General features: G+C 54.2%; 2 protein-coding genes across 15 annotated transcripts in view; one reads left to right on the forward strand and one right to left on the reverse strand.

Moving 5' to 3' along the window:
• Positions 1-2379: 2379 nt before the first annotated feature.
• C19H1orf43 (chromosome 19 C1orf43 homolog) lies at positions 2380-6560 on the reverse strand. The gene is made up of 7 exons (XM_055696835.1): positions 6421-6560; positions 5248-5349; positions 4875-4983; positions 4607-4660; positions 4141-4307; positions 3978-4036; positions 2380-3563 (listed from the first exon to the last, which is right to left on the reverse strand). The coding sequence occupies exons 1-7, from the start codon at positions 6487-6489 to the stop codon at positions 3365-3367; spliced, it is 759 nt and encodes a 252-aa protein (XP_055552810.1). The 5' UTR covers positions 6490-6560; the 3' UTR covers positions 2380-3364.
• A 97-nt stretch (positions 6561-6657) lies between these two features.
• UBAP2L (ubiquitin associated protein 2 like) overlaps positions 6658-25576 on the forward strand; it is a 30905-nt gene continuing 11986 nt past the window's right edge. For 3 of the 14 annotated variants that reach the window (XM_055696604.1, XM_055696608.1, XM_055696611.1), the window contains exons 1-13: positions 6658-6743; positions 10592-10721; positions 11303-11380; positions 11755-11889; positions 14389-14557; positions 14872-14967; positions 15711-15756; positions 16023-16135; positions 17780-17854; positions 21393-21445; positions 22950-23035; positions 23497-23668; positions 24548-24749. In XM_055696604.1, the coding sequence (XP_055552579.1) occupies positions 10632-10721; positions 11303-11380; positions 11755-11889; positions 14389-14557; positions 14872-14967; positions 15711-15756; positions 16023-16135; positions 17780-17854; positions 21393-21445; positions 22950-23035; positions 23497-23668; positions 24548-24749 (1315 nt within the window). In that variant the 5' untranslated portion in view covers positions 6658-6743; positions 10592-10631. Of the gene's footprint in view, positions 6779-10591; positions 10722-11302; positions 11381-11754; positions 11890-14388; positions 14558-14871; positions 14968-15710; positions 15757-16022; positions 16136-17779; positions 17855-21392; positions 21446-22949; positions 23036-23496; positions 23669-24547; positions 24750-25576 lie in introns of all 14 variants that reach the window. The other 11 variants (XM_055696609.1, XM_055696613.1, XM_055696610.1 and 8 more) reach the window with 7 other exon arrangements.

Consider the following 25576-nt stretch of genomic DNA (forward strand, 5'->3'; position numbering starts at 1 on the left):
GACCCCCGTGCCCTTGCCGCCGAGCGCTGCCGGTCGATACGGGTCGATGGCCCTGTGCCGCCTGCTCCTGCCCCCGGTCACACTCCGCCATCATTAGTGGGGCCGTCGATACTGGGAGCCGGCCCCGTCCCAGTGGGCTCCGCGCTGCCGAGGGGCTGCGTGTGACCCTGCCCAAGGACGAGCCCCGGCTGGCGCTGGGGGGCTGTGCCCCGTGTCCCCATCCCCTTGCTTTGGGGAAGCCATGGGGACCCCCTGTCCGCAGGAGTGGTCCCTCCGTGGGGCAGCAGAAGGAGGTGACCGCCTGTCACCCTGCCCCATCTGTGTGGATGTGCCCCCCCCCCCCGGTGTGGGCACAGCTGGGTGACAAAGCAGGAACCCTGACCTCTCTGGGGTGGCTGTTGGGACCTGGCCAGCCACGAGGGCACGTGGGGTGTCTGGGGGTGCCGGGGGCACGTGTCTCCCTGCGCCGTGCCGGTGCTTCGCCGCAGCGGGACCCCCCCGACTTTGGGAAGGGTGTTGGGGGCTCTGCAGGGCCCCAAACTTTGGGGGGCCAGTGGGGCAGCCAGAGCTCTGAGCGCCACCGGGGAATGGGGGACCAGGGGCTCCAGCGCCCACGGGGGCAGCAGAGCCATGCAGGGAGGGTGGCGGTGGGGACGGCAGGGACACATGTGGCAGGAGCGGGGGGCACGGGCGGGGGGAGGCTGATGTGATGCGGTCCGACAGCCGCACTAATGAAGGGCCATGGGCTGGGGCTGCCGGCCCAGCGCCCCCAGCCCTGTCAATAAGCGGAGCCAGGGCCGGCACTGATGGGCCCTGGGGCTGGGAGACACCAAGGTCGGGCACAGGCAGCGGGGACAGGACGCGGGGGATAGGAGCCCCCCTCATTGGGCAGCAGTTGGGGGTTCAGGGGTGCCCGGGCAGGGAATGGAGCCAGAAAAGAGCCCCCCCAGCCTGGCTGGGCTCCTCATCCCGCTGCTGCAGGGCTGTGCCGCGTGGCCGCCGTGCCAGACACGCGTGGCCGATGCCAGCAGCGCGGTGGGCACCCGTGTCGCCAGCGGGATCAGGCATGGAGCACCCGCTGGCAGAGCCACGCCGGCCATGCTGCCATCTCCTGGCGTGGCCACGGCTGGGACCGCGTGTGCAGGATCTGCTCCGGGTGGGATCACGGGCCGCGCTGCCAGATTCCCACCGCCGGGATCCTGTTGGGCTGCGCCGTCCCTCCACCTGTGCCCAGGGCTGGCCTGCGTCCCCGCGCGCCGCAGACGCACCCCCCGTGTTTTATTCTCAGCCAGGGAGCTGGGCAGTGCCGGGTGGGTGCTGAGCCCACCCGGTCGGGCGCTCCCAGCCGCTCCACGCGCTGCCACAGCACCCCACGGGCCGCTGGCCCACAGCTGTGGGGTCGGGGGGCGAGCAGGATGGGTGCTGGGGGAACACCGGTGCCTGCCTGCAGGGCTGAGCCCCGTCCCACCCCACCCCAGGGCTCCCCCTCGCCTGCTGCCCCCCAGCAGCAGGGGGGTCCGGCACCCCGGGGCTCCCTTTGCCCCGACTGCAACCGAAGCAACGCGCTTGGCAGGTCCACGGTTTAACCCGCACGAGGGGGGACGCTGTGCCCCGCTGTCCCCATGTGTCCCCAGCACAGCCCCCTGCCCCATCCCACCTCCTCCCAGCGCAGCGAGGGGATCTGGCTGCTTGCCAGCGCCATGGCCAGTGCCACTGGGCCACAGCTGCCCTCCGTGCCAGCCACACCCTTAAGGGCACCCCAGTGACCATTAATGGCACCCCAGTGACCGTTAAAGGCACCCCAGTGACCATTAATGGCACCCCAGTGACCATTAATGGCACCCCAGTGACCGTTAAAGGCACCCCAGTGACCATTAATGGCACCCCAGTGAGCATTAAAGGCACCCCAGTGACCGTTAATGGCACCCCAGTGACCGTTAAAGGCACCCCAGTGAGCATTAAAGGCACCCCAGTGACCGTTAAAGGCACCCCAGTAACCATTAATGGCACCCCAGTGACCGTTAATGGCACCCCAGTGAGCATTAATGGCACCCCAGTGAGCATTAAAGGCACCCCAGTGACCGTTAAAGGCACGCCAGTGACCATTAATGGCACCCCAGTGACCGTTAATGGCAGCCCAGTGACCGTTAATGGCAGCCCAGTGACCCTTAAAGGCACCCCAGGGACCATTAATGGCACCCCAGGGACCATTAATGGCAGCCCAGTGAGCATTAAAGGCACCCCAGTGACCGTTAATGGCACCCCAGTGACCGTTAATGACACCCCGGTGACCGCGGCAGCGGCACGGGGACAGACGGAGCCCCAGATCTGGCAGGGAAGGGTTCCCCACAGTCAGAGGCCAACGGCACGCATCCCGCTCGGGGTTAACTGTCATTTTATTAAACAGCAATTAAAAAGAGTGCAGAGGCCCGGGTGAGGGGCAGGGGTCCTCGCCCCACGCGGGTACACGCTGCGGTGAGCGGTGAGCAGCGGGCACCGCCGGTCGGCCTGGCAGGACACAGATGTCAAGTCGGGGGCCGCGAGCTTTCGCCCCCGGGGGCTTGGCAGCCACTGGCACCCGAGGCGCTGGTGAGAGTGGGAGGAAACACCCCCTTGGCAGGACAGACAGGACGTTCGAAGCTGGTATTTGTCTGCTCGAGACATCCCCAAATGCCCAGGTGCAGGAGAAAAAAAAAAAGAAAAAAAGAAGAGTAGAAACCGCAGCCCAAAGAGGCACCTCAGCCACGGCGGCTGAGAACTGGCCACCAAACTATTTACACTCCATCCAGGCACCCTGGTGCACGGCCCCGGCACACGGGCAGGCAGCGACGGCGCCGCAGGGAAAAGAGGATTCACCCTTTGGAAGGAACAGACGAGTGGCTCCAGAGCCTGAGACCCACACAGACAGGACGGACAGACAGCACCAGCTCCCACCGGCCGTCACGGGGCAAGAGGACAGGTGGAGGAGAGCGCTGGCTGGGATCGAGGTCTTTTTATAAATAAGCTAAAGCTAATCAGTTTATACACAGGGCCAGGGCTCCAAGACGTTGCTGGACTCGAAGCCTGAAGCGTGTCCCGAGGAGGCCGCGCGGGCCGATGCCCTCCAGGTCCATAGGCAGGTCCCTAGGCAGGCACACCGCTCCGAAACGCGCTCGCGGCGAGGGCCGAGCCCCGCCAGCCAGCCCAGCCTCCGCTGAGCGACGACCTCCGGCGCTGTGCAAGAGGGAGACCCCGGAGCGCAGCCGCTTCCTCCCGCCGCTGCCCGAAAGGCTCAACTGCGGCCAAAACCCACCCAGGACCCCAGCTGCGCCCGGCGAGGGGCTCCGCTGGCGGCAGGTCCCCGGAGCAGTGCTCCCTGCGCAGCTCACAGGGTGCTCTCCAGTGTGTTGTAGTTGTCCTTGAAGCTCTTCAGCTCCAGGAAGTGTTTGGCACGTTTGCTCTTCTGGTTGGAAGGCAGGTAGGTGACCTGGATGGTGGCGGGGTTGGAGACTTCAGAGGAAAGGGTGAGGTCCTTCGCTGCTGACTGGTGCTGCCGCTGGCTGCTGCCTCCCCGGGCCTTGGTCCTGCAGGGAGAGGAGAGGCCTCGTCACGGCTGCCGCCCACCCCGGAGGAGCCGCAAGACCACCCCATCCGTCTGCCCGACACGAGGCAGATCTGCCCTCGGGACAACAGCGCTCACTGAGGTTTTGAAAACCAAGGGTGGGGGTGCCAGGCCCGGAGCCCACGCGAGGTCTCTGGCTCAAAGCGGCCGGCCCAAGCAGAAATGTGGTCTGTGACCAAGTGACAAACCCAAAAATGCATTAACAGACGGGCTGCAAGGAGTAAGGAAGCCTGGAAAGACGGCCAGGCGTAACAGCCCACGCCTGAGGCTGGGTTTTGCCCCAAAGCCCACCTCTGTTCCCACCTCCACGACGCGCTACTGGAGCCCAAGAACCCACCACCGCTCCCCACCTGCACCCCCAGGCACTGACACTTACATGTTTGCCAGCTCGTTCAGAGCATCCTGGTACTTCAGATATTCCGTTTTCCCAAAGACCTGGATGCAAACAGAAAAGACCATGGAAAACCCAGCCGAGGTGACAGCACAACCTCATCCAGCCGTCAGAGCAGGGGGCTGGGCGACGCAGCACCGGCGCTTACCCCAGTGCCGTAGCGGGCACTCTCGTACCCATCCAGCAAGGTGTCGATCAAGGCTTTGCGGATGCCTTTGAAGGAGGCGCTGGAATTCCGCAGTTCCAGCAAGTAGGCACAGAAGTTCTTCCCTATTAAAGATTTTGGGTACCGCCCCTCTGCGTGAAACGGGATTTCTGGAACAGAAAAAGGCACCATGCAACCGGCTGAAGGGCAGGTAAAAACGCCTCATTTTTTGGTGGCTAATTAAACCTCCCACCTCGTCTGCTGCCTCCATTTGCCGACTGCTCCCAATGCTGTGAGTAGAGCTGACCCTCAGGCTGCCAACCCCGGGTGGGAGGAGTGACTGCTCTCCCCAAAGCAGGACCTCGAGCCTTATGAGGCTGCTGACCGATGCGCCACATCTTATTCCCTCTACACACGGTCTCCCCCCACCCTTCTCTCTCCCCCCACTCCCACCCGGAGCTCCCCTTACCAGATGTTCTGATCGCATCCAGCGCCTTCATCCTGTACAGGTAGTTATAGCAGCCTGGCAAAGAGAAAAGCCACCGTGAAAGCTCTGCGGGAGGAGCAGAGCGCAGCGCCGCTGTCTCCTGTCGGCTCGCCAAACGCGATGTTGCAACGGGACAGGCAACAAGAGAGGCCAGTGCCAAAACTTGGCGACAGGAGAACGAGCTGACGTAGTGGGAGAAGCACCAGACAGTGTCTCTGGTGGGCCCTGACGCGCCGTGAGAAGGGGGTACCTTGTGTCTCCAGCTGCAGAAGCCTGCTATCATCCTCAGCTAACAGCCGGGGCTCGTACTTGATGTCTTGTACCCTCGACAGGCGAATGTCGATTTCTTCCTTTAAATCCTGCATAGTGTGGGGGGAAAAAAACCCAAAACATTTACAGAGCGCTCACTCTGCCTGTGGGATCACAAGGATGATAACGGTCAAGTCCTGGGGGCCCTCCGAAATAAACCCGCTCTCTCTCCAGCTGCTCATCGCCACACCAAGGTGGCAGCTCCTGGAAATACCCAGTTTTGAAGCAGCCCCTGCCTGCCCTTCGGGGCACGGACGGATCCATGGGGGCAGGGGAAGGAGAGCACATCTCCTCACGGGGCCACACGCACCCACCTTGGGCGCGTGCTGTCCGACAGGCACGTGGGGGCCGCGGCGGGACTTCATGGCGAAGCGCATGATCTGGCGTTTCACAAAGATGAACAGCAGCACAAAGACCTGGAGCGCCAACAGCGGGGACGGGATCAGGTGTGCTGAGAATCCCCCCCCCCCCCCCCCCCGCCAGGGTCTCACAGCCCCACGGACACCCTGGTCCCAGCCCCCCAGACCCCCCAAACTCGGCAAGCACAGGATTCCCTCTTCAGCCCATCAGGAACCCCACGGACACCCCAGCCTCCACAGAGGCTCCTACTCATGTCCTCTCCCTGCCCCACAGACACCAGGACCCCACGGGTACTCCGGCCCAACCCTGTAAGGACACCGAGTCTGGCTCCGCGGGGGCTCCCCATGGATACCCTGGGACATGTCCCAGTGGAGCTGTGTGGGCAGCTCAGGCCTGGCTTCACAGCGCCCCGTGGACATCCCAGGATGGGCCTCAGAGGGACCCCACAGCACTCCAGGCCCAGCCCCACGGGAGTCCCACAGCCACCCCAGGATCAGCCTCACAGCGGCCCCACGGACACTCCAGCCCCAGCCCCACAGCCAGCCCAGCCCCACAGGAGCTCCATGGACACCCCAGGATCAGCCTCACAAAGTCTCCATGGACACTCCAAGCCCAGCCCCACAGCCATCCCAGCCCCTCAGCCACCCCAGCCCCTCAGCCACCCCAGGATCGCCTCACAGGAGCCCCGTGGACAGTCCAGGCCTAACCTCGCCGCCGTCCCAGTCCCATAAGAGCCCCACGCCCCGCCCCCCGCCCAGGATCGGCCTCGCAGGGACCCCACGGACACCCCAGGATGGGCCCCCCAGCCGCCCCAGGATCAGCCTCACAGGGGGCCCATGGACACCCCAGGCCCAGGCCCATCCCCACAGCTACCCCATCCCCACGGGAGCCCCACGGCCATCCCAGGATCGGTCTCACAGGGACCCCACGGACACCCCAGGATGGGCCCCCCAGCCGCCCCAGGATCGGCCTCACGGGGGCCCCACGGCCACCCCAGGCACAAGCCCAGGCCCAGCCCCACAGCACCCCCCAGGATGGGCCTCACCGCCGCCCCGCAGACACCCCGAGCCCGCTTCCAGGGGCCCCCACCACGTCGCCCCGGCCACCCCCAGGCCCTTCCGGCTCACCAGGCTACCGTAGGCCATCACCAGCACCACGTTAACCCCGGAGAGCCAGTTACTGCCGGCCCCCGCCATCCCCGGCCCGGCCCGGGGCCGCACAACATGGCGGCCGCCGAAGCCACTCCGCGCCCTCCCCACGTGACAGCGAGCACCGCCCCTCCTCCTCACGTGACGCGGGGCGCGCGGCGTCACACGCCAGCAGGGCGCCCCCTTCCGCCGGCGCCCCTCCCCCGCATCACGTGGGTGAAGCCGGGCTGGCCCCGCCCCCGCGCCCTCATCACGTGATGGGGGCGGGCGCCGCTGGTAGTTGTCAGTGTGGTGAGACCCAGGTAAAGTTGGCTGCGCGGAGGCGGCGGCGGCTCCGGTAACTGCGCGCGGCCCCTTTAAATCCCGCCCCCCCTCCTTGTCCCCGTCCTCCCCCCCCCGCCACCGCCGTACGCCCCCCTCGGCCCGCCCGGTCCCGCCGCCGCCTGGCCGCCCGGCCCCGCCGCTCCGGAGGCGGCCGCCGCGCCCCGCCGCTGCCGCCGGGCCCCGCGCGGCCTAGTGGGCCGGGCCGCAGCCGGGGGCTGGCGTAACGCGCGGCCGCCGCAGGTGAGGGCGGGCGGGCGGGCTGGAGGCGGGCGGAGGGGGGGAATGGCGGCCGCGGCCATGAGGGCGGAAGCGGCCCGCGTTCGCCCGCCTCCCGGGTGCGGGCCCGGCCTGGCGCCGCGCCGCCGCGGGGGCTCCCGCGGGCCCGTTCCGCTTCCCCCTGGCCGCCCGCCTCCATTGTGTGCGGCGGGCCCGGGCGGCTCCGGCCCTGCCGCGCTCCCGGGGCCCGCCCGGCCCCCGCCGCCGGCAGTAACAATGGGAGCCGGGGCTCCGCGCCCGCCGCCAGGCCGCCGGCTGCTTCCCCTGGGGGGGGCCCTGCCGGTGGCGGCCTCTCGGTGCGGGGCGGCCCCCCTGGGCGATGCCGGTGCGGTGCTCCCGGGGCGATGCCGGCCCGCAAAGCCCGAGCCCCCCGCGGGATCCTCTTTGCTGCCTCGGGGCGCGCCCCCCGGGCGGGGGGCGGCATCGCCCGCCTGAGCCTTGCCCTAAAGCGCTGCAGGTCGGTGCCCAGCTGAGGGCTCTGGGGGCGTATCTGGGGGCAGCCCCCCAAAAATCTTGTGCTCTGCACGCACGGGAGCTGCGGGGCTTGCAGCTGCGGTGCGTTTGCTCCACAGGAAAAATCATAACCCGGATTAACTGGGCTCCTTCTGCGCTTCTTCTGCCCAGTGTTGCAGGAAAATCTGTTGCAGGAAAATCTTTCCCAAGGCTTTGCCCTCCGTGGTCCTTCGGAGCCTTTTGCACGTGTTAATTGAAATTTGTCAGAGGGGCATGAAAAGACAAATTTTTCTGTATTAACAGAGAAGGGAAACTGAGGCTGGGATGTGCAGGGGCTTGCCCAGCACCACCCAACAGGTCTAATGCAGCCGGGGATAGTGGATGTGACCGACAGATCCTTGTTCCAAAACTGTAACTTACCTGAAATTTCTAATAAAATAAACAGTTTGTTACATTTTTGTATCACCTCTTTTTCCCGAGACTCCGCACTTCGTGTAGCTGAGACGCTCTCCTCTCTAGACGTTGAAGGCGAGTAGCGGTGTAGTCTGAAAAGGGGTAACGGCAAAGTGCGTCGCAGTTACTTGCAGCTTTCTTTGAAGAAAAGATGTTGTAACCTGTAGCTCTGAAGCTTCTTGTTTTCCCTAAATCCTGTACGGACGCATCGCTTTCCCGTTGTCTTGAAACAGAAGCGCTGGCCTGGTTTAACGCTGCTTCTCTGGTGTGGCTCAGCCACGGTTTGCTTTGGTTGGAGTCGCCCTTTTTTATGACATCTGGCTTGGTGAATATATATATGGGTTTGCTCTTTAAAAAAGACCAGAAAAAAAGAGGTAAAACACTTTTGATGAAGACTGCTTTGAACTGGTAAACTTGTAGTCTGGTTACTTCTCTGCGGGGCCAGTTCGAGTGTCTGGATGACCAAGATTTGCGGTGAAGCGTCGCCCGTGAGCTGTAGTAAAGTTATGATTGAGGAGTAAATTAGCAGCAGCCAAGTCCTCTTCCCATAACGCAGCGCATGGGGCGTTGCGTGGGGATGCCCGCTTACCCGACAGTCTCTGCAGGGTCTGGGGCCCAGCTGATATTTTGATAACGGATGTTTTTCTTGTGTGTGTGTGTTTTGTTTTGTTTTTATTTTACATGTTAAAGAAAAAACTGTCACGATTGAATTGTGGCAGAAATGCAGCTGGGCAGAGCAGAGCGTGGCAGCTGTTGAACAATGCCCAGCCACTGCACAAAGGTTCGGGGCCGCAGACTGCTGGAACTGTATCCTATTGAAATTGCAGATTAAGTTACTGCAAACGCGCAGGATTGCTTCCCTCTGGGCCTGCAGTTCTGCTGCCAAATTGGTTTAATATGACAACTTGTTTGTGCGTGAAACACTTAGAACTGGGAGAGACGTAGCAGTGGAGAGCGAAAATAAATACCGTGGGCAAGAAGCCTGCGTGGAGCGTGGGAGGGATGGCTGCTTAACCCGGGAGGCTTTGTCTGCTCTGCCTTGGGTGAAGCCTGGGCTTGGTGCTTTTCCTTAAATCTGCTCGGTGTCACCTGCACCTTGGGGGGTCCTGGTGACCAGGCAGGTAGCTTGGGTTCTTCTCTGATAAGAAACCGTGGTGCTGTGTAGCTGGAAAACTGTGGGTTTAAGTCGCTGCGAGGCATGGGTGGCCCCAAAACGCCAACTTTGGAGGTTTTGTGGGAGGAATTGTGCTTGAAAACTTGCCTGCGAAGGAAGGCTGGATGCTGATGGGAGCAGGAGCGGTGGCTCGCGACGGCATAGAGGTGCCATTAGGGTCTCCGTGCTCTTGGGGAGAGATGTCGCGGCCCACTTGAGTACTCCGCTCGCAGACCTTGACAAGAGACTCCCCGGTTCTCGCCAGGCTGTTTGCTAACCCCGCTGCTCAGCTCTCCCCGCTTTGTGCACCAGGTCTTGCTCTGTGCTGCCATGGTCGGTGTTCGCAAGCAGCGTTTCAGATCAAATCCTGCAGGTCGCATTTTCTTGCTCGGGTTTCCTCCCCGCTCTTCACGCTTTGTCTGTGGCTCCTTCCCCTGTCCCAAGCATCTACCTGCGGCACTGGCACCTGGAGCAGCCCCTGCTGCTTTGGAGGAAGGCGTTGCAGTCTTGTTAATGAAATCCAAAAACGTGAAGTTCACAATTACTGATATTTCGGCTGTTTGAAAGTAGCAAGTCCTGCCAAGTGCTGTGGGATGCGTCTGGCATCCCTTGTGCCTGGGAGATGATTGGCAGGGTAAAACTACTTAGTGCTGATCCCGTTCTAACCATCCGGGCTGGGCTCTTCCCCCGAAGCTCAGTGTGAGGTGTTAAAACTCCGCTTGCTTTGGATGTTCCGTGGCCTGAACTCTTACTAGGATTGTTTTGCCTCGAGCGGTTACCTAACAACGTTACTGGCTGTTATTTCTTGTTGACATCTAGTTCGGGTTTTTTGGTAGTTTTTTTAATACTCGGTAGAAGAAAACTTAATATTTCCAGTTCTGAGGAATAACTGAAGCAAGCAAAACCGGGCAGTTCTACAAGGGCGGTGTTTTTTTGAAATAATATCCCGCAAATCTGTTGCACCGCTTACTACTAAAGTGTTTTTGCTTCCCCTGCCCTGCTTTGAAGGCAGGAAAGGAGAAGGGAAAGTAGTAGATGTGTCTGAGGCTCTGAGGTGTTCTGCTCTCCAAGTGAAGTTCCTTTAGAGCTTTTTTCCCAAGCCTTCCTTGATATCTGGGTGATCGCTGTAGCCCTTTACAGCTCTGGTCACGGCAAATCCGTGCCAGCAGCAAGTCATTAAACCCTTCAGCCCGAGTGCTGCTGCTCCTGGGTCCCGATTACTCCCACCTGGACGCAGGTGATGTTTCATTTAGGATGCTCCACCGTGGTAGCGGTGGAGAAACTCTTGGGAAGTACAAGTGGCCTTTTAGTCTTGGGGGCACGTGGAAGTGGCAGGCTGGCCTGCCGTGCTTTTTGGGGAAGCAGCGGGGAGGGTGGGGGCCCACGACGGCTTTACCGTCTGCCTCACCCACATGCTGGTTCAGTCTTGGTCCTGCCTTTTGGTTTTGGTTTCTAACGGTCTGTTCTCTCTTCTCCCCTGACCCACCGCAGAGTTCTACCTTGTAAATACTGTTATTTGTATATACTGTAAATGATGACATCGGTGGGCACTAACCGAGCCCGGGGGAACTGGGAGCAGACACAGACACAGAGCCAGACACAGCACAAGCAGCGGCCGCAGGTAAGGGCAGCGTCCGTGGAAACCAGTTAGCTGGGAGGCGGAGAGCTGGCACTCCTGCCTGGCCCGCTGCTAGCACTTGGGCTTGGCCTAACGAACTTCTGGGTGCTGCTCCTCGCAGAGCCAGGTTAATTGGGCGGCCGCTAATGGTGGGGCTTCTCTACTGGTGTCTCCGAGTGGGGGCTGGGCTTGAGGTTTGGGTTTGCCTCCATCTGCCCGTTCCCCGTTTGCTCTCGTGAACGCGAGTGGCTGAGGAGCAGCCTGCAGTGGGTCTTGGCGTTCTGGTGGTGCTGAGGTCGGCTCAGAATGGACGGTTTCGGTGATTGCTGCTCACCTGGCGCCATGGGGCCATCCAGCAGTACCTCCCTTTCTTGCATACTCCCCCCGCACTCACTCCTCTCGGACTTTCTCTCTGAAGCTTTCCTCTTTCTGACCCTCATTTGCGCCTCCTTTTCATCATACTGATTCCCTTCCAGAAAGGAAGATCTCTCCAGAGATCTGAGGGAAGCGGCGTGGCCTTTGGAGAATGGTTTGTCGGAAACGCACTGCTCTAAACGTGCTCTCTCTACGTTCCGTTTCTTTAGGCCACTGCGGAACAGATTCGACTTGCACAGATGATTTCGGACCATAACGACGCTGACTTTGAGGAGAAGGTGAAACAAGTGAGTGTTGAAAGTGAAGGTGAACCCTGACGGGAAGCCACGGTCGATGTTGAGAGTACTGTGAGTGCTGGGAGGTGTGGGAGGGATGCGGCTGGCTGCTCCCTGAATTCCCTTGGTCCCCGGAACGCAGGGAACGGGTGTTATCCTGAGAAAAGGAGGTTGTAGGTTGGCTTGGGGTGAAACAACAGTGACCCACTCTCAGTTACTTGTTGAAGGGCGCGTAATTAAGCCGAGAAGGAGACTCCCAAACCCTGACATCTCTCTGTAGGATTTCTGGTTTGGGATTCAACTTGCTTGCTTCCTAAGAGATCCGTTGGGATTTTGGTGCGTTCTTGGTTTGGGACATGCTGACCATGGTGTGGTCTTCTTTGCAGCTGATCGACATCACAGGCAAGAACCAGGATGAGTGTGTGATTGCTCTGCACGACTGCAATGGGGATGTTAACAGAGCCATCAACGTGCTGCTGGAGGGCAATCCGGACACGGTAGGATTGGGTCCTGTAAATCTGGTGAGGCTTAGTTCAGTGTAACTGCGTATTTGGAGACGAGACGTACAGTAATGTCTAGATAACGAGAACCAAAACGACTGAGTCGTTCCACAAGTAGCATGTAAAGTGTGATTGTGTCCTGGCTTCTTAACGCTGCTCTCTGTAGGCTTGCACAGAACGCGAGTGTGGCCAGCAGGCCCAAAGGGATAGAGGGGAAAACGCAATAAATCCTTTCCTTCCTATTCCTTTTGAATCCAAGCACTTTGACGACAGTACAGTGGCACCTGTGTAAGCTTTCACGCTGCTGTGAGTGTGAAGTAACTTGTGTTTTCCCACAAGGGCTGGGTGACCTGTGTTGAAAGGCAGGTATGTGTCAGCGGTGGTTCCTTGCTTGTTAGAGAAAAGCAGTTCTGCATCTCTGGCGCTAAATGTTCGCTTCCCAGCGATGCGCCGACTGCCTTGTGTGCCGCTGCCCGTGCCACCTTTTGGAAAATCTTTTTGCTGTTTGTTTGCTGTGGAGTTAGGCTCAACCGCTGTCACTCATGCGGGTGCCTTCTGAGGCAAGCCAAAGTCAGCTCTGAGAACAAGCGGGTGCTTGCTCAGGAGGAACCTTCTGACTGGTGTGTGGGATGTCGTTCGTTTTGTGACAAAGACAGCAGAGGTGCAAGATCTCTTACAGCCCAGTAAAAAGCCTACAAATATCAGAGCCCTCCAAACTGCTGCTGATCAAACGTATCCTCCCAGCGCCCTGCTTTGGCTGAAGCTGACTCAGCTCTTTATGGAGTTGAGACTCTAAATATCGCTTCAGATTACTATGCATGAGTTCTTTTATTATTATTGCTATTAGTCCTTGAGTGTAGATGGAGGAGCTGGACATCTTGGACTATATTCTGTGTAACTGCTCCCCAGCGTCAGGTGCCTTGCTAGCTTGGGCACCAACCGAGTTCAACACAGTGCACGCAAGCATTTTTCCTTGCCTTCAGAGAGCCCTTTCCATTGACAACTAAACAAAATAGCTGTTGAAAAATCCTTTCTAAAAGGATGATATCAATGTGCCTTGCTGAGGCAAAGCTTTGCCACAGCTCTTTATTTTCTTCCACCTCCCCTGCAACCGGTGGCTTCCAGTTAAACAACAAACTCCCGCTATCACAGCACCTGCATTTCCTAGATAACACGGTGCTCGTGAAAATAACATCCAGAATAGCGTGTGGCAGTGTTAATGTACCAGTACCTCCTTTATTCAAGCAGCTGAAATGCCCAGCAGTGTGAGAGATGCAGGGCGAGGCACGGTGACTGCAGAAGAGGCAGAACTGGAGTTGGCAGAGCAAAGCCCTCGGTGCCCGCCGCTTCTCCGGCCTTGGGGGGCCTGTGGGCCGGTACCCGCAGCACGGAGCGTGGGCAGTGGCTGTGCTGGAATTGGTCAAAGGTCTTGGAGCTGCTGCTGGCCTGGATTCAGCTTGTGCAGCAATCCCGTAAAGGGGATTTTCTGATAAGGAACAGACTTGCTAATTGCTCACATACTCCCGTGCTGATGAAGACAGCTCACCTGCTGAGCTCGTTACTCAGAACATACTGTATTTCAAACAGTAAAGGAGTTTGTGTGATCTTAGCATTAGGTTAGATTTGGCTTAAAATTACAGTATTCCAAGTAAATATTTTCCTGAATTTCCTTCTGAGCCAGATACCTATGGAGAGAGACTTCAGAAGCCTTGGGTTTAAAGGCAGTTTGTGCCTCTGTGGTTTGTTTGGTGTTTTTTTTTTTTTTGTCACTGTCCCTGCATGTTGCCATCCAAAACCAGCTGTCTGCTTGTCTGCCGGTTATGTTTTCAGGTGTTTGTCAATGACTTGTGACTATTTTTAATTGTTCTAACAGTGTGTAGCATCAGTTTGAGTGTGAAACCACTGCAGTCTGTCATAAAATAAACCAGTGTGGCCCCATGGCAGTAAGCTGGAGTGCTTAACTTCTTACAGATGAACTTGGGATGACTTGAACTTGCTTGTTGAATTAATTCTGTGCTGCTCCTCTCCCTGTGAGCTGTTGCGTGGTGAGGAGTTTCGTTAAATCACTCTGCATCTGAGAGACTTAACTTGCCCTAAAATATTGACTGCAGAGCCCTTTGGAACGTTTACCTGGGTGATTCAGAGAGCTCTGCATAACAGTGACCTGTATGAAATCGCAGGGTTTGGTTTTTTCCCCTAAACAGGGCAAATTTGTCCATGCTTTGAACCTGAGTATTATGCCCACTCTGTTTAAGAGGTTTAGTAGATCTTTGCAGAAATAGAGTAACTCATCTTCTGTTATCTCAAACTGCGTGCCAGTCAGCTGTAAGAAAGCTTTCCTTGAAGGAAGAAGCTGTACTGTGTGTAGGCTGATAGACTTCAAAAAAATAAATAATGGGCTGGAAACCATTTTTCTGGTGACCTTTGTTGTATTCTCTGTAGCATGTTTAAATATATGTGTATTTGCGTCGCGCATCGATCAAACTATGATTAACTTCTTTCCCCTCTGCAAACCTTCAGCATTCCTGGGAAATGGTCGGGAAGAAGAAGGGTGTCTCAGGACAGAAGGAGAGTGGACAGACAGAACCCAGTGAAGAAAGCAAAGAAAACCGGGAGAGGGATCGGGATTTCAGCAGACGACGTGGCGGGCCACCGAGGCGGGGGCGAGGTGCCAGCCGTGGAAGAGAGTGTATGGACCTGCCCTTTAATAACACCCATAACACTTGGTGCCGCGTAAAAGCTGTCAGTAAAGCTTCTTGGGCAGGATGCATCTTTGAGGAGAGCCATCCCTCTGTGTGTGGCCATCTGTTTGAGGCTCCCCTGTCTGAAATGATTCCTTGGGTGATCACCCTCGATACCATCAGCTTAAATAAAAGGAGTTACGGGAGCGTTTGGCAGCGTGGTCTCCCGCATAGCCGCTGTGCTTTGGTGTTTGAGGTCTGGTCTATCCTCCCTAAAGCAGGATGGATCTTGAAATTGTCTTTGCCTCCTTCTGTCTTTCAGTTCGGGGCCAGGAGAATGGACTAGACGGTGGTAAGAGCGGAGGATCCTCTGGAAGAGGCACAGAAAGAGGGAGGCGGGGACGTGGCCGAGGCCGAGGTACACACAGGGTGGGAGGGCAGAGGGGGTGGGAGGCGAAGAATTACGTTAGCGTATCTTATCTCCTACGTGAGGTTTGAAAGCTGCTTACGGGAAGAATTGCCAAACTGAAAATAAGCACTTGGTTTTTCTGTCCTTAGGCTTGCGCTTAGTACTTACACATGGCCTCCCCATCTTAAGCACGCTAGAAACCGCATCTAGTTCTTCTGTCCCATCTGTGCAGTTGAAAACAAAACAAAAAACTTTATTGTATAGCGGTGGGAAGTTAAAAAAACTAATGCAACAATTTGGCAGGTGGGCCAATTGCTTGTTAGCCACAGCGTCTGGATCCTCCTCGTTCTTGCACGTGTATCTGAGTCCTGTTGCTCTGTAAATGTTTGCCATGGGTTTTAACTATTTTAGCAGCAGAAATTCATTCTTCCGCAAAATCCATGCCGCTCAGGAATTGTTGCTGAGGACACACGCTGCAGAAATCAGAACCTGGGGTCCGGTACTTGTAGTTTGTGCCAGCGGGAAGCCTTGTCTGAGCCTGGAATTTTTTATAATTGCTAATTACACTGCCAGCCAGCTGAGGTCATTCCCATACATGTAAAGACACTGCTGGAAATCCTATCAGCTCGGGAAGATCCTTACCACTTTCATATTCTGGCCATCAGGACTCCATATGTTGTTCAAATGTTTCTTTTCGTGGTGGTGCAGAGCCAAGAGAGGTGCTCAGCAGTGCATGTGTGGATATTTTACAGGTGGCTCTGGAAGGCGAGGGGGAAGATTTTCTGCCCAGGGCATGGGGTAAGTGTCACTGGTACAAACTGCAGCATAGTAGCGTTTGCGTCAGTCGTTTGTGTTCCAATTTTCCGTGTGTTTTTTTGTTAGTAAAGCCAAAACTGCATCATACTAACTGAAATTTGGAATTGCCGGTGTAGCTAAAGCTTCCCTCTGCTGAGAGCAATGGCTTTGGAGACTCTTTGAGATGCGTCATGGTCTGAATAAAATCAGTTGCTTTTCAAATGCTTAAGGAGAGGGAGTAAAAATTTCCATCCTCGTATTTCTTACAGAACTTTCAACCCCGCTGACTACGCTGAGCCGGCCGGCGCGGATGAGAACTATGGGAATAGCAACAACAACACATGGAACAACACTGGCAGCTTTGAGCCGGATGATGGCACAAGTAAGTGGGCTCGGAGCACGCGATCGCTGTGGTGTATTTTTTTTTAGAGGGTAAGTGGATTTAGTGTCCATCCAGTTACACTCGGGAGGTTTTGCTCTTTAGGGATGGAGGAACAGGTTGTTGGTTCGGAGGTGGGTTTCAGTTTACACCCAGAGGTGCCTTTGCATCTGTTGGGGTAACCACGTTGGAAACTGGGAGCTGGGTGATTGTTCTGGTGTGAGCTTGTGCGTGCCGTTGCCCAACAGAGGCACAGGAACACTTGCCTCCATTTGTTTTCCAATAGAAACCATGCTGCCTCTTTGGAAAAATCTTTTTTTTTTTTTTTTTTTTTATCAACCTTAGTGTGACAAACACATAGGAGTTCTCCTGATATTTGGTGCATCCTTCAGAGGATATTACTCAGAGTTCAGATATCTTGCTCTTGATTTCGGTACGGGGAGCATTCTCTTTCATGGTCATCATACTCAAACTGCTGTAACTTCCCTGTTGGAAGCAAACTTTTCTTCACTGGGTGGTTTGTGAACGCCGATCTGCCCTTGCACATTCTCTTGCAGTGGAAAAATGGTCCTTTTTTTTTTTTTTTTTTTTTGTTTCAAGTATGCACACTATTGTAAGACACAAGTGAGCTCAGATTTTGCAGTATTAACTGGCCAGAGTTGCAAGGGACAGTCCTTAATCGTAAGTAGTCTATTTGTGTGGGTTTTTAAAGAGTGGTTGTTTGGGTTTTTTAGGTTTTTGTGTGTTTTTTTTTTTTTAATGGAGCCATCTTGCACCACTGTGAAGCCAAACTATTTTTCCATGATTTTTGAACATTCAAGTAAATACCATGTCTTGGTTATAAGAAGCGTTCACAACCCTATTAATGACACTTGAGGCTACTTCCATGTTTCTTGTAGTTGCTGGAAAACTGATAGCTTTGGAAAAAGAGAATCAAAGCACTGTAAACTGTGATGCCTTTTACTACACGTTGTTAGTGTAGGGTTTGGGTTTTTTTGTTGGTTTGTGTTTTGGTGGTTTTTGTTTGTTTGGGGTTGGTTTTTTGGTGGTGGTTTGGTTTTGTTTTTTTTCCAGAAAATGGAGAGCTATTTTGAAAGGCCAAAAAAAAAAAAAAAAGCATGGTTTTATAAAACAGTAGCAGATTGAGTGATCATCTTCTTGCTGACTGAGAAACGGGAGTTTTAAATACCGGAGGGAGTAGTGTAGGCATGTGTTAAGGGCAATGGGTACATTTGTCTCTGGAGGAAAAAGGGATGGGAGTGGATGAGCTCTGTGTGCTGGAAGTTTAACTGTCTATCTGAACAGGCTGCTGTGGGTTGTTTTTTTTTTCCTCTCCTGTGTTGTGGAATTGTGGAACAAAGTGGGTCAGAGCGTGGTTGGGGGGGAAATTGAAGATTTTTCTGATGGAAAAACGCAGATTTGCTCTAGTGCAACAACGCAGCTGTGAAGTTTATTGTACAACTATGCTGTTCACCTGTCGTGCGTGGTCGTTTTGTTCCCGTTTTAGTAGCCGCAGGCATCTCTTTAAATTACCAATATCCACAGGTACAATGTGACTGGTGTTCATGGGGGCAATGAAACTCACCTTCGGTTCTTTAAGTCAAAAATTTCACTGGTTGTCTTTCTTTTCTTTTTTTTTTGTTTCAGGACTTGATTTCATTGGGGGTGAGGGGTCAAATTATCCCCGAAAATTTGACACTGCTCCTGGTACGATTCATCCAGGTGCACTAACTGCCCCGGATACCTTTACTTTATAGCTTTTTTTAAAAAAACCAACCTGAAATATCTGTGGATATGTCATTCTTCTTTTCTCTTTAATTTGTTCATTGTAATGAATATTTGACGTTTGTTCTGACTGTGCTTTTACTAATGCTGACACTTTGTGGATGGGGAGAGGTTAAGCCAAATTCTTGCGGATTATATAAATTTAAACTTCAGCCGCTGCTTCTCCATACCCGGAGCAGCTCTGTGTCCACAGCACTGATGACAGAGTATCCCACCCAAGGGGAGGAGGAGGTGTGAGGCAGCTGAGTCGCGTTCTGCTTGTCTCGCACCCGGAAAGCTGTGTCTTGCCGTTGTCCCCCTGCCATTTCCTTGACGTGGTGCTTTGCTTCTGCGGCCGCCGCTTCGCTGGCCTCCCCGCCGCGTTTCTGCTTAGGGTCAAAACGCTGCTGCAAGGGGAGTTGGTCTGGGTGAACTATCTCAGTGCTTTGCCCCTGCTGATGGCCGCCTCTGGGTGAGCGAGGCGCTCGGCGGCTGCTTTGGGGTGCTCTTGCTGCCTAGCTGCTCCTCTTGGCCTGAGCAGACCTGCCCTGCAGTTGAAGATGACGATGGATTTGGAGATGACCGGGATGCCTGATGGCAAAGCTGTGCCTGGCCACTTTATTTTTTTTGTTTTTACACTCTGATGCCTCATGAAGCCAGAAGGCACCCATGAGATTATCCAGTTTGCTTTTTATGCCTACCGAATCCCATCGGTGTCTGTAAACGAGGCCAAAATCACATTTAATGTCTCTTCCATCTAACCTGAGGTCTGGAAGTCAAAGTTAAGGGCCCTTCTGGAAGAATTTGCCACTTTTCTCTGGAAAGTCAGGACAGGAGGGGGAGTGTTGGCACTCTAGAGCCTCTTTTGCAGGGGCCCAGAGGCTGGCGTGCTTGGAGCGCTGCTCTTGCTTTGCAGCGTCTCCTGGTTCCCACCTCTGGGTTAATTTTTAACTCCTACAGGCAGCACAAAGCCATCTGCTGCAGCGCTGCCATTGTGGTTTTGCCACACTTTGCTCGTGTTTGGATTTACATTCCTTTGAGGTGCGGGGGGGGGGGTTGGCTCTGTCACCCTTGCAGACTGGGGGATGAGCATGTGTCCACTCATTGAGATAGTGGCAGGACCACCTGGTGGGCTGCGGGAGGAGCAAGCTCATTGCTCGTCTCCCAATTTAAAATGAAGAAATAGTGTATTTTTGGGGGTGGGAGAGCCCTTGGAGACACAATGGGATTTTTTTTTTTTTACTTCAGCACATTCATATTTGCAAATGCCTGTTGACTTCAAATTTTATTTTTTCCCCTTTTCCTGGTTAGAGAAGCTTAAAGACCAGCAGCTCTTTGAAGGGCTTTCTTAAAGCAGCGGAGGGATTGCCGATCAGAAGACAACACTTCCGAAATGGTGTTAAAGTGTCAGGGCATTGCTTCCGTTCCAGCTTTCCCTTTTGTAAGAGCTTGATGGAGAGCAAGACGCTCTGTTTCTTTCAAGAAACTGACTGAGCTGTGCTGGTTGGGAAGCTTTCCGGAGCATTTCTGCTGAACGCCCAGTTGTACATTGCAGGGCTTCAGTTTTCCATCTGTCTCTTCATGTGCAAGGAGCACAAGCCGTGCTGTGAATGGGTGTCCGGTCCTTGAGAAGCAGCAGGCTTGCCGGGAAAGCTCCATCAATGGCTGCTCTTCATCTGCAGGATTTTCCTTCTGCTTTCTGTGCTGGTTTGCTTTTCTTCTCACTTCTCCGAAGTGAGCGAGACTAAGAGAGCCCTGTGCCATGTTCCTACATGCACAAACTCTTCTTGGGGCAAATCTGGCTTCCTGCTCTCCCCTGCCAACTGCAGCTGACCCAGGTACCTCCAGTTCCCACTTCACCTCCTGGCTAAGGGTCGAGCTGGTAGGATCTTTCTGGGCCGTAAAAATCTGGAAAGGAGTCTTCCTGCTGCTGATACCGCTGTGAGGGCACAAAAAAGAATCTAAGGAATGGTGGAATCTGGGTTTTCAAACCCCAGATGTGTTTTGCATTGGATGTGTTGAACTCCTCCAGATGCTTCTAGCTGGGGAGAAAGGGTTAATGTGCCTTGAGACTCCTGGCACTCAAGGATTCTGTGCTGTATTAATAATTGGAATAGTAAACCAAACCAAAAAAAAAAAAAAAATCCAGGAAGGCTTCTTGAATTGGCTCAAATTGTCAAGAAAAACGAAACAGCCAGCAAAACAACAATGCAAAAAGCATAATTCACTGATCATACACTGATTTCATGCACTAAATACCCCACTTCTAGCCAAGCAGTTGTTTGGATGTTTTCGCTTCATAATTTAAAGTATATATGGGAAGGTCTGTTGTGTTCTTCCCACCGAAATCTCAGTGAGCCTGATTGTGTCCTGCAGAAGAATTCGCAATGTTCTTGTTGCCCACGTGCTCTGTTTTTGTGCTGTAAAAGGCTTTCAGCTTATAAAAGGACTGATGCCAACTTGTTCCGTCCTTATAAATGTCTCCGGGATTAACCCTGTTGGCCGTGTCGGGTTTGTCGATGGGGTTTGCACGGGCTGAAAACAAGTTGTGCAAAATGGGGCTGGTTTTACACTCGGAGGTTTTGGGATTGTAAAATGCTCCTGCTATCCTCCCACACCAAATTTTAAGTTGTCTAATGGATTTGGAAGTTGCCATGTAATATTCAAAGTACCAAGGTTAAAATGTGATGGATGTGAGGGACGGAACAAGTTGAAGATGTGGCCAGGGAAAACTTATCTCTTACTTTTTTTTTTTTTTTTGTGGTAAACTTTGCTCTCACAAACTGTGCTGGACCGCAGCTGAAATCTTGTGCTTTTCTCCCTCATGTTTTATGCTACTCGCTTCAAGCACCTCTCTGAAATTGGTCACGGAAAATGCAGGAATTGCTTAGTCCCTTAAGTTTTCCTTTGATTCTCATTTGCCTGTGCACAGGAGGTCCTGGTGCCGTGAGGTTTCAGCATTTTGGGGGTGGGGGGGAGACAAACCACGTGAATGGTTCCGTTGTCCCGGGTTTTACAGAAACGTAAGGTTTAACCGGGTGGTGAGGTCCTGCGCGCGAGCTGGCAGGAGGCCCGCGGAGGAGGTGCTCTGTCTGAGCTGCTGGGGTAACACAAACTGCTCGTCACTGCGGGAAACGTGCAGCTACTGCAATACGAGGTGAAAATCAGGAAAACGGCACAAGGAGGCTGTCGGGGCTGATGCCAGGGCTTCCTCGCCAAGCTCAGCTTCCCTGTTTGGTGTCGGGGTGTGTGCGTTGCCCTAGCTGCCAGCCCAGCGTTCCCTCTCTTTCAGCCTAGCCTGCCCGAGCAAGGCGGAGGCGATCCCATCACGGTACCTTGCCCCAGGAGTTGTGGGTTGGGGTCAACTGCTTTAACTTGTCTGGTTGGCAAATAAAAACCCTCTCGGCTGCTTGCAAAGCTCCCCAGTGCTTCCCTGGCTCTTGGAGGCAGAGCTTTGATGCACACGTAACTTTTCTACCTGTTGTTATCCTTGTAGGTGCGTGGAGGGCAGCGACGGAAGAATGGGGCACGGAGGACTGGAATGAAGATGTAGGTACTCTCCAAACCCCTCTCCTCCCTGCGTCTGCTGGTGCTGTCCGGTTTGTACCCACGTGGCTACGAGAGGCGCACAAAGCCCATCCATCCTTCCCAGACTATGGGTATAGCCCAAGCCAGGCTCCCAATTCCAGGAGCTATGATGAATAAGTAAAAACCACTGCTCCTAAATTACGTGTGTAGTAGAGCTTGCAATAGGAGCCCAGGACAGGAAGGGATCTCCCAGGGCATCGAGTCTGGTCCTCTCATTTCCTACAGCTGCCTTACGGAATTCTACCATAAACTGAAAGACTTTTTCCTGACTCCACACACGGTTCTTGCTCTGCTCCCGCAGTGGAGTGGCAGTTGGGGGAGGTTTGCCTCTGGGACACGCCACACGCCGTGGAGGAGGTGGCAGCAGTTTTGTGCGTGTGTCGCATCCCTGTTCACACACACATCTGCTGGGCCTTGTGATCTGGATTGAACAGAAGCTCTTGGCTTTACCTTCGGACTTGCTCGATGGCATGTCTTCCTCCTCTTGTTCTCTACCCAGCGTTTCCTCCAGGGGAGAATGGACGCTCTTCTCACCTGCTTTTAATGCCTCAGTATCAGTTTCTTCTGAAATGGGCTTCAGTCCCTCTCTGAATCAAGGGTGAACTTCTGTTCTTGCAGGTGCTCGCAGGGTTGGGCTTCTTCAGTGCCATTAGTCTTGCATGCTCATTTTTGCTAAGCCTACAGATGGGGCACGAAGGGAGAGCTCTTGCTTCCCAAGCACTGTCTGAAGGAAGCGCTCCTGCCGTGTTTGGGGCCACAAGCAGCTTCTCTGTCTGTTCGGTCAGGGCTCTGCTTGAAGAGAGCCTTTGACAGCCTTTCCTGCCTTCAGTCGGTGTGATACGCTCCCCAGGGCTCCTGATTTTGTTTTTAAACTCTTGCAGCTTAGTTGCCGGCGGCTGCTCAGTGTGTTCATATTCAGATACGTTCTGGGCTAAACCACAGGTGGTCATTAAATCTCCCCTTCATTCATTTTTGAGCGATGTTATTTTCCCTTCTGTAGTTGAAGTAGGTCTGTTGGTCTCCAGTCAGATCATCCAGGTGAGGCCAGGATTGTTGGAAACTTAACTGTGGGTCTGAAGTTTTTTGGTTTTTTTATTTGACTTCTCTAGCAATGGTTGCACCTACCTGTGCAGTGGGTTTTGCAGATCGGTGCTGCGTAACATCAGTTCAGAGCGTTTGTCTCGGACCCCAGCAGCCCTAGTGGATTTGTGGACTACAGGAGATTTGTAGAAGGATTTGTTGTTTGGGTTTTTTTTTCCATCAGCAGGTGATTTGTGCACTTGCCCGAGAAGAAAAATTAAACAGAAGCTGATTCTGATGAGAGCCAGTGTTAGAGAAGTTTAGATCTAAATGCTTGAAGTCCTTGAATCTTTCTGTGGCTGTGCAAGCTTCTGCATGCTTTACACGGAGACTCGAGATGCCATTCTCACTTTTGGATTCTTTTTTCCATTTTTGTATCTTTCAGCTGTCTGAGACAAAGATCTTCACCGCCTCCAATGTGTCTTCAGTGCCTCTGCCTGCCGAGAATGTGACAATCACAGCTGGACAGAGGTGACAGCCCATGGCAATGCTGTTTACGTGGGGAAAAGTGGCACACGAGCCCCAGAGCCATTTGCCATCTCAGCCTAAACCTTGCTAGCTAGCTAAAATGCAGCAGCTCTGAATAAGATCAGATGGATTTAAATGGCAAAGTTTAGTTTGGAGTTTCTAGGTCCTAATCCCGGGTTAGAGTTTTCCTAGGCTCTGCTGCAGGTTCTTTCAGATTTTGGGGGCATTTTGCTGGGTTAAATTAATGGGAGATGTGTTTTAAAATAGGAGGCCATGCAAAATCTTGCTTGTTCCCTCTCCTTTTGAGGTGGCTACTGGCAGTTGTGTCAATGTCCTGTAGATTCATTCAATTTGTAAAGTAAAAGGTATAAATTGTGAGGCTGGCAGCAGAATACTGCTGTAGCAGAAGTGAGGGGGGTGGCAGAGCTCGTGTTAACCTCAGTGTGTTTTCTTTCTTTACCCAGAATTGATCTTGCAGTCCTGCTAGGAAAGACTCCCTCTTCTATGGAGAATGAGTCAACAAACCTGGAGTCGTCCCAGGCTCCTTCCCTGGCCCAGCCACTGGTGTTCAGCAATTCCAAGCAGAGTGCTATATCCCAACCTGCCTCTGGTAACTCCTTCTCTCACCACAGCATGGTAAGGGAACACTCGGCTCTGCCAGCACGCGGGGTTTGGCAGGCGTTGGCTTCCCTGGCGTCTTCTGTCTGTGTTTGGGCGACATGGGGAACACAGTTCCCTGCTCACTTTTTGTGGGTGGCGGAGTCCTCTGCTCAGCCATTGGCCAGTCTGCTCTAAATACAGAGGCCTGAAGTCTGTTGCTTCATTAAAAATTATTGGGATAATTCCTCCCCTGTTGCCCTTGTCAGATTTGCAACACATGCTGCTTTCCTGCTCAGAGGAAAGGAAAAACTCTTGCGGTCCAGGGCTTGCAAACTGACCAGTTTAAGAAGTGGAACTGGTTGGGAGTTTGGTGTGGGATGAAATGCTGGCGTCTCCTGACAGGTGAAGGAAGGAAGCGCTGAATCTGAACCAGGGCTGTATGCCGAGCTGGGCAGGTGCTGCTTTGTGTAACTTCAGCAAAAGAAATAAAGATTGTGCGGCTTCATGGTGATGTAGTTCAGGAAGGATTTTTGAGCCCACCTTAACTGTAAAGCCAAGTTCTCCTGGTGGTGGTTTTGTTTATTTCAGCGCAACGATGTGAATAATTTAGTACATTCTTAAAGATCCTATTAACTTTCTTTGTAAGCCTCCTTGACACTGTGAAATGCCTCAGGTTGGGCAATAGATAAGTGTGCCTGCACTTGCAGGTGATAAATGTTGTGAGACAAGTGCAAGCTCTCCTTGCCAGCGGTGCCTGTGTGCATCTGGAGCTCGAGAGTGTTAAGCTGAGGCACCCAGTGAGCAGCAGCAGGGTACAGCGCGTTCAGGCTTATGTGAAGAGATGTGTGTGTCCTCTGAGCCAAGTTCCAAGCCAAGGGAGATATTGACTTTGTTATTTCATTGCTGAAATTGCAGGTGAGCATGCTGGGGAAAGGGTTTGGAGACGTCGGGGAGGCCAAAGGCAGCAGTACCACAGGTTCCCAGTTCCTGGAGCAGTTCAAGACAGCCCAGGCTCTGGCTCAGCTGGCTGCTCAGCACACCCAGCCTGGTGGGAGCACCACCGCTTCGTCTTGGGACATGGGATCCACTACGCAGACCTCGTCTCTTGTGCAGTATGGTAAGGAAAAGCAGCACAGGTCCCCAAAGCGGACGAGCGTGTTCTCCCAGAGCTGCAGAAACACACTGCGAGCAGCGGTGTGGGGGATTCGGTGGAGGGCCAGGTCACAAGTCCACAACAAGTTCACAGCCGTGTCAGAGAAATCAAAAGAATCGTGGGTGCAAGTTTGTGAGAGTAAAATGCAACAGTGTGTGTGAGTCTTTCCCTGTTCCTTTTATACTTAGAGCAGTTGAATCTGCCCCTTGGTGGTTCCAGCCAGCTTCAGGGCCAGGGATCTGGCATTCCTGAGGGCCCTCACAGCGTGCAGGGCTACTTCTGGTGTAAACCCGTGTAACGGGTCTGAAAGTGGGCACCTCTGGAGAATAGTTCCCAAATACTAACGCTTGTCAGTCTCATCTCGCTGCTGACTTGGTGTTATCTTTTAAAAGAATGCAGTTCTGGTGACTGTTAAATGCCAAGGAGTAACTCTGCCTCTGGGCTGGCATGAGGGAGTCAACAGTGACTGAGAGGCTCCTGCTTTTCAGATGAGATGCTGAGCCCTGCTGCGGTCGAGTACTGGTGCCTTTTCTTCTGGCTTGTTTATTTTATTTCTTGCTATAGGGGGATGGCTCTGGTTCAAATCTAAGCTGAAACAAAATCCAGCCCTGTCCTAGTGACAGTCAGCGTTGGCAGCTCCTGATCTTCTCAGACAAGGAGCCACAGAGGAGAGTCAGAACAGGAGCTGGTTTTTAATAAGCTGCAGTTAAGGCTTAGGTGAAGGAGGAGGGTGGTGCAGTTGTGCAAAGACCTGAGGGTGGGCAGTGTTGCTTGGAGGATACCCAGTGCCT

Source organism: Falco cherrug, chromosome 19 (genome assembly GCF_023634085.1).
Source record: "Falco cherrug isolate bFalChe1 chromosome 19, bFalChe1.pri, whole genome shotgun sequence".
In the NCBI taxonomy this organism is placed as follows: Eukaryota; Metazoa; Chordata; class Aves; order Falconiformes; family Falconidae; genus Falco; species Falco cherrug.

Bases quoted from the DNA above. Each gene is read 5' to 3' on its own strand.
- C19H1orf43 (XM_055696835.1), bottom strand. From the start codon at position 6,489: ATGGCGGGGGCCGGCAGTAACTGGCTCTCCGGGGTTAACGTGGTGCTG. The intron at 4,661-4,874 runs GTACCCCCTTCT...TCTCTTTGCCAG, and splicing joins TCTGCAGCTGGAGACACAAG to GCTGCTATAACTACCTGTAC. The intron at 3,564-3,977 runs GTAAGTGTCAGT...CTCTCCCTGCAG, and splicing joins CTGAACGAGCTGGCAAACAT to GACCAAGGCCCGGGGAGGCA.